The following is a 12488-nucleotide window of genomic DNA, read 5'->3' as shown; positions in this document are numbered from 1 at the left end:
AGATTGTGAACCTGGAGTACCCAGCCATTAGGGAAACAGGGGAGGGGGGAGGCTAGGGGGGGAAAACAGTGTATAAAGGCTGTCATGTTGTGTCCATAGGCGCGCTCCTACTTGTGGGACGCCCGCCATTGCAATCGCGAATAAATTCTGCTTTTATCAGAGATACCATCCTGACAAAATTACTTGGATTATTTCCAACAAGTCTAAGCACTGTAGCGCTTTTGGTGTTAGTTGTCTTTTAGAAGTTAGGCCTGGGTCTCCTTTGAGCAGTTGGAACAGGGTGCAGCTCTTGAGTAGTAATACCCAAAAGCGGTCGCAAACAGTTGATGGTTCCTAATAATTTTTGCAGATCATTTAATGTCTGCACATGGGGTACTATTTTGAGGATTTGCAGCTGAATGGTGTGAGATGTAATTTTCCATCCTAAATATTTCCATGGAGAACTGAGTTGCACCTGTTTGTCATGGTTCTACGTTTTTTGTTTGTTTGTTTGTTTGTTTTATTTTGGGTTTCAGTATTCCACATCAAAACATCATGTAGTGTACGGGGCATTAAAGTGTCACTGCCCCAGTTCCAAGTACCTATCCCTGTACATTACAGCAGTCACGGGATCTGACCCTTCCGGGTGGGGGGGGGCGCTCTCTTGCTGCCTTGCAGTGGACGCTGGAGGGTGCTTTCCTAGCCGTTCCAAGCTTTTCAGGTTTGAATCGGTCCCGGGAACTCTCTCTCTCTCATCTTGTCTGATTTATTAATCTCAATTTCAACTAAATTGTATATATTGTGTTATTTTGTATTCCGATATTATAGTAAAATAAGTTTTCCTCCATAGATTGTTGCCGCTGTTCTTTTCCTCCCTTCCTTCCTTCCCATTTTTGTGGGACTGGGGTGGGGGGGGAGGGCAGAGACCTGTCGCCCCTGTCACGGACATAGATTGATCCGGTCAACTCCGTGACAGATTTTTGGCGCCCAACGTGGGGCACGACTGCTTTTTAGTTTTTAGAACGAATCTCTTTTTCTCTCTGCTCTTAGAGAGCTTCGTTAGGGGGCATTTCAAGGATCCTAAGGGGTTTCGATGGGCCTTTGGAATAGCTGCTGTGGATGCAGACAACATTAAGCAGCTGTCTGTTTTGCCTGGCCTGTCAGAAGATCCATCTGTTGTGGGGCTGCTGCGAGTAAAAGAGCAACAGGTACCGATTGCTACAAAATCGGTGCACAGGCGGCAGTACCGCACCAACAGGGATTCTTTGCTCCCCATTCATAAGTTAATTCGTCAGCTAGAGAGCCAGGGAGTGATCAGCAAAACTCACTCGCCTTTTAACAGCCCCATATGGCCAGTGCGTAAAGCCAGTGGAGAATGGAGGCTGACTGTGGACTACCGTGGCCTGAATGAAGTCACACCCCCACTGAGTGCTGCTGTGCCGGACATGTTAGAACTCCAGTATGAACTGGAGTCAAAAGCGGCCAAATGGTATGCCACCATTGACATTGCTAATGCCTTCGTTTCCATTCCTTTGGCCAAAGAATGTAAGCCACAGTTTGCTTTCACATGGAGGGGCATTCAGTATACCTGGAACCGTTTGCCCCAGGGGTGGAAACACAGCCCGACCATTTGCCATGGGTTGATTCAAACTGTATTGGAACAAGGCAGCGCTCCTGAGCACCTGCAGTACATTGATGACATCATTGTGTGGGGCGATACAGCAGAAGAAGTCTTTACAAAAGGAGAGCGAATGATCCAAATTCTTCTGAGTGCTGGTTTTGCTATTAAGCGAAGCAAAGTGAAAGGACCTGCCCAGGAGATTCAGTTCCTAGGTATAAAGTGGCAAGATGGCCGTCGTCACATCCCGACAGACGTGATCGACAAAATCACTGCTATGTCTCCACCCACTAGCAAAAGAGAGACACAATCTTTTCTGGGTGCAGTGGGCTTTTGGAGAATGCATGTTCCAAACTACAGCCTCATTGTAAGCCCTCTTTATTATGTGACGCGAATGAGAAATGAGTTTACATGGGGCCCTGAGCAGCAGCAGGCTTTTGAACAGATTAAACAGGAGATAGCCCGTGCCGTGGCCCTAGGGCCAGTACGGATGGGACAGGGTATAAAGAACATCCTCTATACCGCTGCTGGAGAGAACAGTCCCACTTGGAGTTTGTGGCAAAGAGCCTCAGGAGAGACACGAGGCCGACCCCTGGGATTCTGGAGTCGGGCGTACAGAGGGTCTGAAGAGCACTACACTCCAACTGAAAAGGAGATCTTAGCTGCATATGAGGGGGTTCGGGCTGCTTCCGAAGTAGTCGGTACTGAAACACAGCTTCTTCTGGCACCTCGATTGCCAGTGCTGAACTGGATGTTTAAAGGAAAGGTTCCCTCCACCCATCATGCTACTGATGCCACTTGGAGTAAGTGGATTGCACTGATTACACAACGAGCACGGATGGGGAACCTCAGCCGTCCAGGAATCCTAGAAGTCATCATGGACTGGCCTGAAGGTAAAAAGTTTGGAACACCACCAGGAGAAGAAGTATCACGTGTTAAAGAAGCCCCACCGTATAATGAACTACCAGAGAATGAAAAGAAATATGCCCTGTTCACAGATGGATCGTGTCGTATTGTGGGAAAGCATCGCAGATGGAAAGCTGCTGTATGGAGCCCCACACGACAAAATGCAGAGGCCACTGAAGGGAAAGGAGAATCAAGCCAATTTGCAGAGGTAAAGGCTGTCCAACTGGCCTTAGATGTCGCTGAGTGGGAGAGGTGGCCAATGCTCTATCTTTACACTGACTCGTGGATGGTAGCAAATGCCTTATGGGGGTGGTTACAGCAGTGGGAGCAAAATAACTGGCAAAGAAGGGGTAAACCTATTTGGGCTGCTGAACTGTGGAAAGACATTGCTACCCAAACAAAGACTATGGTTGTAAAGGTGCGCCATGTAGATGCTCATGTGCCCAGGAGTCGGGCTACTGAAGAACAGCAAAATAACCATCAGGTAGACCGAGCTGCCAGAATTGAGGTGGCTCAAATAGACCTGGACTGGCAGAACAAGGGTGAATTATTTCTGGCTCGGTGGGCCCATGAGACCTCAGGTCATCAAGGGAGAGATGCAACATACATATGGGCTAGAGACCGAGGGGTGGACTTAACTATGGATGCCATTGCACAGGTTATTCATAACTGTGAAACGTGCCATCATCAAACAAGCCAAGAGGATGAAACCTCTGTGGGAGGAAGGGAGATGGCAAAAGTACAAATATGGGGAGGCATGGCAAGTTGATTATATCACCTTGCCACGATCTCGCAATGGTAAGCATTATGTGCTTACTATGGTGGAGGCAACCACTGGGTGGCTCGAAACATATGCAGTACCCCATGCTGCCGCCCGAAACACCATACTGGGTCTCGAGAAACAAGTCCTGTGGCGACATGGCACCCCAGAAAGGATTGAGTCAGATAATGGGACTCATTTCAAAAATTCTCTTGTAAAAACTTGGGGCAAAGATCATGGCATTGAGTGGATTTACCATATTCCCTATCATGCACCAGCCTCTGGTAAAATTGAACGATACAATGGATTGTTAAAAACGATGCTAAAAGCACTGGGTGGCGGAACATTTAAGCACTGGGAGAAGCATTTGGCAGAAGCCACCTGGTTAGTCAATACCAGAGGATCTATCAATCGTGATGGTCCTAACCAATCCAATTCCCTACATACCGTAGAGGGAGATAAAGTCCCTGTTGTACGTGTAAAGAACATGTTAGGAAAGGCAGTTTGGTTTCTTCCAGCTTCTGGAAAGGGCAAACCTCTCCGTGGTACAGTTTTTGCCCAGGGACCAGGATCCACATGGTGGGTAATGCAGAAGAATGGGGATGTCCAGTGTGTACCACAGGGAAATTTGATGGCAGGGGAGTGCAGTTACTAATTCTATGTATATATATATATGTATAGGTATGTGTGTGTAATGCATTGTAATCATTTTTTGTTTGTATATATGTATATATATTTTAAGCATGATGTAATGATGTAGAATAAGGGGTGGAATGTCATGGTTCTACGTTTTTTGTTTGTTTGTTTGTTTGTTTTATTTTGGGTTTCAGTATTACACATCAAAACATCATGTAGTGTACGGGGCATTAAAGTGTCACTGCCCCAGTTCCAAGTACCTATCCCTGTACATTACAGCAGTCACGGGATCTGACCCTTCCGGGTGGGGGGGGGGGGGGGCGCTCTCTTGCTGCCTTGCAGTGGGTGCTGGAGGGTGCTTTCCTAGCCGTTCCAAGCTTTTCAGGTTTGAATTGGTCCCGGGAACTCTCTCTCTCTCATCTTGTCTGATTTATTAATCTCAATTTCAACTAAATTGTATATATTGTGTTATTTTGTATTCCGATATTATAGTAAAATAAGTTTTCCTCCATAGATTGTTGCTGCTGCTCTTTTCCTCCCTTCCTTCCTTCCCATTTTTGTGGGACTGGGGTGGGGGGGGGAGGGCAGAGACCTGTCGCCCCTGTCACGGACATAGATTGATCCGGTCAACTCCGTGACACTGTTCTTCAGGTATTTGTAAACCTACAGATTGCTCTGCCTGCCGGATGAGCAGTGTAGCATCTATTAAGCTCTCTTCTTGTTCTGCCACTATTAATAGATCATACATGTAATGATAAATAAGGACATGAGGTCTAGCTTTTCGTTCTGGTTGCAATGCATTTGCCACTGTCAATTGGCATATTGTTGGACTATTTTCAAAGAATTGCCTATCCGTTGATGCCTGGGCTTGAGGTGCTGCACGAGCCCCTTCCCCCAGGAGCTTCTCCATGCCAATATTATTTAAATTAGCCAAATTATCCATGGTCTGGAAGGTAGCCTGTTCTTGGTATTCAGTCATAAACACAATATATTGCATGGGAGACAGAATCATTTGTAACAAAATTTTCCAATCATGAGAAGTCATAACATAACTGTCACCATTGCAACCAAAAGATTATATGTAAGGTTGGAGTGAATTCCATAATCTCTCACTGTTGGAAATATCCAAGTAATTTTGTAATTTTGTCCCAATGTTTCTTCAGGCGCTTCCTCGGGCATGCCATGACTAGTTCTCTGGTTTGCTCTTGTGCAGGATATTCTTGCAGTGTGTATGACAAAATATACATATATACACCTATATACAGAGTGTGTTCCTGGGAAGGTTCGTCTATACGATAGTGATGTAAACTTATCAGAGATCTTCCCCAAGTTAAGTAGAGGGACTCCCAAAAAGAACTATGGTAGCGGAAATCATAAAATAAAAATAATATTATACAGTTCTAATGCAGAAACAACATTTGATTCCCACAATTCCCCCCTTTTTCTTTTTATACATTGTTGATTTCTGAAATTCTTTTTTTTTTAAGGTTTACTTTTATAGACATCTCCCTCATCTTCGCTTTCTTTATCTCCCATCTCCTCTAATACCATAATTTTATCCAAATGTAATAGCTCCATTAGGGTTTGCTTCAATAGTGCTCTCTCTATCAATCACTCTACTAGTCCCCTCACAAAGGGGATAACACAGCAATCAGTGGCCATCAAGGCTCCTGCTGCTACTATCAAAGAAGTAAATGTGGATACAGTCACCGCTTTACATTTACCAAACCAGGACTCCAACCATCCAGTGACAGAAGTATCTATTCCTGATTTTTCTGCCACTTCATTGACAAGGGTGGCACCAAGCCCTTGCACTGCCTTTGTTATTATGTCATCCAGAGCTGTGTTATTGGGATGAAGGTGCAACAATGGATACCCAGCGTTACATATACACTCTTTTATCATATCTTAGGAGATCCTATTTTCTCAGGCCATCCTACTTGTGGCATCTAACTGTCCTGCAATTCTCTTTATTGCACTCTTTGTATAATTTGTAAATCTCCATTGATTAGAACAGATGTAGTTAATCCAATCTACATTCTTGTTGATCATCACCCACCAGGACAGTGACTCAAACCCTGCAACAGTTTGATTTCTTGCCTTAAAATGATCGGGAACAACAAGAAGAGAAAAGTTTAAATCCTTAGCTTGCCCACATACCAAACAATACTGATATGTAATGATGTTTGTCACAAGAGGTAGGTAAGTATTTACATCAAATGCTGCGCTCATCAAATCAACATTTCTAACAATTACAAAAGCCCACATTTCTGTCTTTGGATTCACAATTTTAAGGGTCCAGCTGACTTCAGTTCTCGCTGTGTTCGATGGACCTTCTTACCTCTAGTATGATGTATCCACAATGCTTTTACTGTTGTGTGGGATGTTAGCAGCACCTGGAACAGACCAACCCAGCTTGGTTCCAGGGGTGAATCTTAAAGAGATTTGTTACATACATATTATCGAGCCATATCAAGGCCTTGGGCTCTAGTTCCTAGAACCAGTTTCTCTTTTTCTCAAAGCTATTCCTGTACACTTATCACATGCTCAGTTAGTATTTCGCTCCCTACTTGGGTAGAAATCCCCTTTTGTACAACATAAGGTCTTCTGTACAGTATTTTGAAAGGACTTAACCCCTCTTTAGCTCTCGGTTTTGTTCTGGTACTAAGGAGAGCCAAAGGCAACAACTGTGATCAGGATAGTCCAGCTTCCTGTCCCAGTTTTACAACCTTTGATTTAATTAGTGTCACGGAGTTGACCAGATCAGTCTATGTCCGTGACAGGGGCGAGAGGCCTCTGCCCTCTTCCCCCCCCACCCCAGTCCCACAAAAATGGGAAGGAAGGAAGGAAGGGAGGAAAAGAACAGCTGCAACAATCTATGGAGGAAAACTTATTTTACTATAATACCAAAATACAAGATAACACAATATATACAATTTAATTGAAATTGTGATTAATAAATCAGACAAGATGAGAGAGAGAGTTCCCGGGACCGAGTCAAACCTGAAATGTTTGGAACGGCTAGGAAAGCACCCTCCAGCACCCACTGCAAGGCAGCAAGAGAGCGCCCCCCCCCCACCCGGAAGGGCCAGATCCCGTGACTGCTGTAATGTACAGGGATAGGTACTTGGAATTGGGGCAGTGACACTTTAATGCCCCGTACACTACATGATGTTTTGATGTGGAATACTGAAACCCAAAAAAACAAAAAACAAAAACAAAAAAAATATAGAACCATGACATTAGACAGTTCATCTTTTCCCCCTGACCACTCGCCTGTGGTCTGTGTGCTATGTGCAATTGCCAGTTTATTCCCAATGCTTGCTGACCTGTTGGACAATCTCTGCAATAAAATGAGTTCCCTGGTTGAAGGGTATTGTTGCAGGACACCCAAACCTTGGAAGAATCTCTTGCAAAAGTACCTTGGTTACTTCCTTGGCTCTATTGGTCCTGCAAGGGAATGCTTCTGGTCACCCTGAAAGGGTATTGGTTAGAACTAGCATATATCAAAACCCTCATTTTTCCTGGCAGTTCAAAAAAATCAATTTGCAATTGTTGTCCTGGAAGGTTCCCTTTCCAACAAGCCCCACTTGTACCCTGTTGCTGGTACTAGGATTGTACAGTTACTTTCTGGTGTCTGTACCCCCCATGTTTTATTATGTTCCCTTATGTCATGGTTTTATGATTTTTGGTCATCAGTATTCCACACCATAACATCATGTAATGCACTGGGGGTGGGGTTTGATATCTGCCGAATGTTCGTCCGACGGAGAAGAGCTACATTTCCCCAGGAGGCTTTGCGGTCAGCAAGGGGATATAACTCCATGCAAGGCCACCTGATTTCTCTTCTTTGCCTGCTCTTCGCCGTCTGCGCTTCGCTATCTGCGCTTCGCCACCTGCGCTTCGCCATCTGTTCTTCAGTCACTCAACTGGACTGCACTTCTCACCCCAGCACTGTGGTGAGGTCTACACAATTCAAACAGACTCTCTCTCTCTCTCATTGTATTTTACTAATACTATATTTAGTAAAATCATTTGTTCCACCTCAGATTAGTGCGGTTGTTTTCAAGTATTTTGGGGTCCCCTGCTTCCCCCTTTCCCAGAGGTGCGGATCCGCAGATCCCTCCGCCCTGCTGGTCACGGAACTGGGCCGGACCAGCCCATAAACCGTTGACATTTTTGGTGGAGAATGTGGGCAACAGTTGCTTTCTAGCTGTTTAGACTCTCTGCTCTCAGAGAACGTCATTGGGAAAGCTTATCTGTTTCACCACTGCTGTCTGAAAACGTGATCTTGAAAACTCCAGGCGGACTGCCAGTATCGTAGGATATTTGTAATGTGGCTTACAATTCCAGAGACAGCTGTCAATTTTAAAGGACTGGGATTTTTTAAGGTTTCCAGTCTCACCTTTCAGCCTGTAATGCAGTTTTTGAATGAACACCTAGTCACATTACTAATCGCCCTGAATGTATTGCTCATCATTTCGCTCAGTATTAGTATTTATTATATTTTGAGGATATCCTCCCCAAAACCAGAGAATACTGAGTGGCAGGGAGTGTGGAGAGGTCTGGGAGAGACTTTAGACAAATGGAAATCTTCAGTGTCATGGAATTGCACTTCAGAACACCTGAAAGACCCCGAGAGTCTAAACACCTATTTAAGGCAGGAATGTTGCAGCTTGGGCAGTTCTGAGGAGGCACATATGATTTGGGGCCTGGCTAATGCTTATCGGGCCTTATTCAGTACTATCCTGGAGAGAGAGAGAGCTTCTGAAATTGAAAGGGAGAGTCTCAGGGAAACAGTTCAAAATGAGCGAGAGAGTCTCCTGCTCCAGAGGAAAAACCTCCGATCTGAGAGAGATGCCCTCTGAATTGAGAGAGACTCCCTGCAATCCAAACTCGACAATCTTCAATCTCAACAACACACCCTCCAATCTGAGCTAGATACTGTCATAATCGAACGAAACAAGCTCCAAGCTGAACTGGAGGATGAGAGCATTGGAACTGACCAACCTGATCAACCACAGGAGGCACCACAATTGATGTCAGTTGCCCCTGTAAGAGGACGGAAAACGAAGCGAATCTCGACTCATAACAGAAGAAAGAGGAGGAAAGAGGTCCAGAGGAGTGGCTCCGAGGTCTAAGAGAAGCACCTCTGAGTCCAGGGGAGGGGCCCTCAGTAAGACCACAGTCACCAACGCCTACGAGGGCAACAAGAAGTCCTGGAAGAGCAAGAGGTGAGCAAGATATTGTTACTTTTCTTGATCGATCTCTGAAAATGAATGAAATTCGAAGTCTGAGAAAAGACTTCTCACGTCACCCAAATGAGCCTATTGCTACTTGGTTACTTCGATGCTGGGACAATGGGGCCAAGAGTGTGTGGCTAGATAGTAGAGAAGCTCACCAACTGGGTGGCATTGCTAGGGACTCAGCCATTGACAGAGGTATTAGTACATGCCAGAACCAGGCCTTCACCCTCTGGAAGAGGATGTGGTTAGCTGTAAAAGAAAGATACCCCTTCAAAGACGATCTGATGCCTGAGAAGAAATGGGCTGATATGGAAGAAGGCATCCGTTATTTGAGAGAATGTGCTGTGGTGGAAACACTGCATAGCCCCGATTTCATTCCTGATGAGCCAGACCAAGAGCATGATCCTGAGAGAGCCAGGCGTACACCAAATACGTGGCGTACATTCACGAAGACTGCACCAGAGAGGTACGCCAGTACATTTGCAGCAATGTATGGCAGAGGGGAAAGAAGACCCCTTATAAATGAACTGATTAATAAACTTCAAGACTTTGAGTTACATATAAACCCTCTACGAGCTTGTGTTTCAGCCATTGAAAAAGTAGCTGAAAAGATGGACAGAATGGAGAGCAAACAAGAAGATATAATAGACAAACTATCAATCGTGCCTGATGCTGATGAATACATGCTGGTAACAGATACATCCAATGAGGAACAGAATTCCCAAAACAGCCTACTTGAGGGGCTGATCAACTTGATTTCCTCCCAGCCCGTGTCATCCAACGTCTCAGCTATCAAAAGAAGACGTCCTTCTGCTCGAACAAGTGACAACAGTAAGACCACGTCACATTTTGACTTGTGGCATTACCTACGTGACCATGGAGAAGATATGAAGAAGTGGCATAAGCAACCTACTCCAGCACTTGAAGCACGGGTAAAAGAATTACAAGGCAAATCAACCACCAAGGTGAACTTCTCCAAAAAGGCAATTGCTCCAGTTGCTGCAGACAACAGAAGTAACAAATAGAGGGGCCCTGCCCCCAGCCGGGGGGGAAAGGGATAATAGAGTATATTGGACTGTGTGGATTAGATGGCCTGGCACATCAGAATCACAGAAATATAAGGCCCTGGTGGATACTGGTGCACAGTGCACTCTAATGCCCTCGAGTCACCAAGGGACAAAATTTATATTCATGGGGTGACAGGAGGTTCCCAAGAGCTGACTATGATGGAGGCTGAAATCAGCCTCACTGGTAAAGACTGGCAAAAGCACCCTATTGTGACTGGCCCAGGGGCTCCATGTATACTAGGTATTGATTACCTCAGAAGGGGATATTTTAAGGATCCCAAAGGGTATCGATGGGCCTTTGGAATAGCTGCTGTAGACACGGAAGGTGTTAAGCAGTTGTCTGTTTTGCCTGGCCTGTCAGAAGATCTGTCTGTTGTGGGGTTGCTACGAGTGGAAGAGCAACAGGTACCGATAGCTACAACAACAGTGCACAGACAGCAGTACCACACCAACAGGGATTCCTTGCTCCCCATTCAGAAGTTAATTCGTCAATTAGAGAATCAGGGAGTGATCAGAAAAACTCACTCGCCTTTTAAAAGCCCCATATGGCCCGTGCGTAAAGCCAGTGGAGAATGGAGGCTGACTGTGGACTACCGTGGCCTGAATGAAGTCACACCCTCATTGAGTGCTGCTGTGCCAGATATGTTAGAACTTGTCACGGAGTTGACCAGATCAATCTATGTCCGTGACAGGGGCGACAGGCCTCTGCCCTCCCCCCCCCCCCCAGTCCCACAAAAATGGGAAGGAAGGAAGGGAGGAAAAGAGCAGCAGCAACAATCTATGGAGGAAAACTTATTTTACTATAATATTGGAATACAAGATAACACAATATGTACAATTTAATTGAAATTGAGATTAATAAATCAGACAAGATAAGAGAGAGAGAGTTCTTGGGACCGATTTAAACCTGAAAAGCTTGGAACAGCTAGGAAAGCACCCTCCAGCACCCACTGCAAGGCAGCAAGAGAGCCCCCCCCCCACCCGGAAGGGTCAGATCCCGTGACTGCTGTAATGTACAGGGATAGGTACTTGGAACTGGGGCAGTGACACTTTAATGCCCCGTACACTACATGATGTTTTGATGTGGAATACTGAAACCCAAAATAAAACAAACAAACAAACAAACAAAAAACGTAGAACCATGACATTCCACCCCTTATTCTACATCATTACATCATGCTTAAAATATATATACATATATACAAACAAAAAATGATTACAATGCATTACACACACATACCTATACATATATATATATACATAGAATTAGTAACTGCACTCCCCTGCCATCAAATTTCCCTGTGGTACACACTGGACATCCCCATTCTTCTGCATTACCCACCATGTGGATCCTGGTCCCTGGGCAAAAACTGTACCACGGAGAGGTTTGCCCTTTCCAGAAGCTGGAAGAAACCAAACTGCCTTTCCTAACATGTTCTTTACATGTACAACAGGGACTTTATCTCCCTCTACGGTATGTAGGGAATTGGATTGGTTAGGACCATCACGATTGATAGATCATCTGGTATTGACTAACCAGGTGGCTTCTGCCAAATGCTTCTCCCAGTGCTTAAATGTTCCGCCACCCAGTGCTTTTAGCATCGTTTTTAACAATCCATTGTATCGTTCAATTTTACCAGAGGCTGGTGCATGATAGGGAATATGGTAAATCCACTCAATGCCATGATCTTTGCCCCAAGTATTTACAAGAGAATTTTTGAAATGAGTCCCATTATCTGACTTAATTCTTTCCGGGGTGCCATGTCGCCACAGGACTTGTTTCTCGAGACCCAGTATGGTGTTTTGGGCGGTAGCATGGGGTACTGCATATGTTTCGAGCCACCCAGTGGTTGCCTCCACCATAGTAAGCACATAATGCTTACCATTGCGAGATCTTGGCAAAGTGATATAATCAACCTGCCATGCCTCCCCATATTTGTACTTTTGCCATCGCCCTTCCTCCCAGAGAGGTTTCATCCTCTTGGCTTGTTTGATGATGGCACATGTTTCACAGTTATGAATAACCTGTGCAATGGCATCCATAGTTAAGTCCACCCCTCGGTCTCTAGCCCATTTGTATGTTGCATCTCTCCCTTGATGACCTGAGGTCTCATGGGCCCACCGAGCCAGAAATAATTCACCCTTGTTCTGCCAGTCCAGGTCTATTTGAGCCACCTCAATTCTGGTAGCTCGGTCTACCTGATGGTTGTTTTGCTGTTCTTCAGTAGCCCGACTTTTGGGCACATGAGCATCTACATGGCGCACCTTTACAACTA

The 12488-nt window shown here is 45.2% G+C and overlaps 2 protein-coding genes across 2 annotated transcripts in view; one reads left to right on the top strand and one right to left on the bottom strand.

Moving 5' to 3' along the window:
* The window catches only part of LOC125686433 (uncharacterized), a 247675-nt gene that overhangs the window by 24658 nt on the left and 210529 nt on the right, over positions 1 to 12488 (bottom strand). The window lies entirely within an intron of this gene.
* LOC125686417 (uncharacterized) overlaps positions 1 to 12488 on the top strand; it is a 191417-nt gene that overhangs the window by 165536 nt on the left and 13393 nt on the right. Inside the window, exon 5 of the mRNA XM_048930384.1 lies at positions 2364 to 2490. Coding sequence (XP_048786341.1) covers positions 2364 to 2490 — 127 coding nt within the window. The remainder of the gene's footprint in view (positions 1 to 2363; positions 2491 to 12488) is intronic.

The sequence above is a fragment of the Lagopus muta genome, chromosome W (genome assembly GCF_023343835.1).
Source record: "Lagopus muta isolate bLagMut1 chromosome W, bLagMut1 primary, whole genome shotgun sequence".
In the NCBI taxonomy this organism is placed as follows: domain Eukaryota; kingdom Metazoa; phylum Chordata; class Aves; order Galliformes; family Phasianidae; genus Lagopus; species Lagopus muta.
Note: the sequence above shows the minus strand (reverse complement) of the source record. Positions and strands in the feature narration are given on the sequence as shown.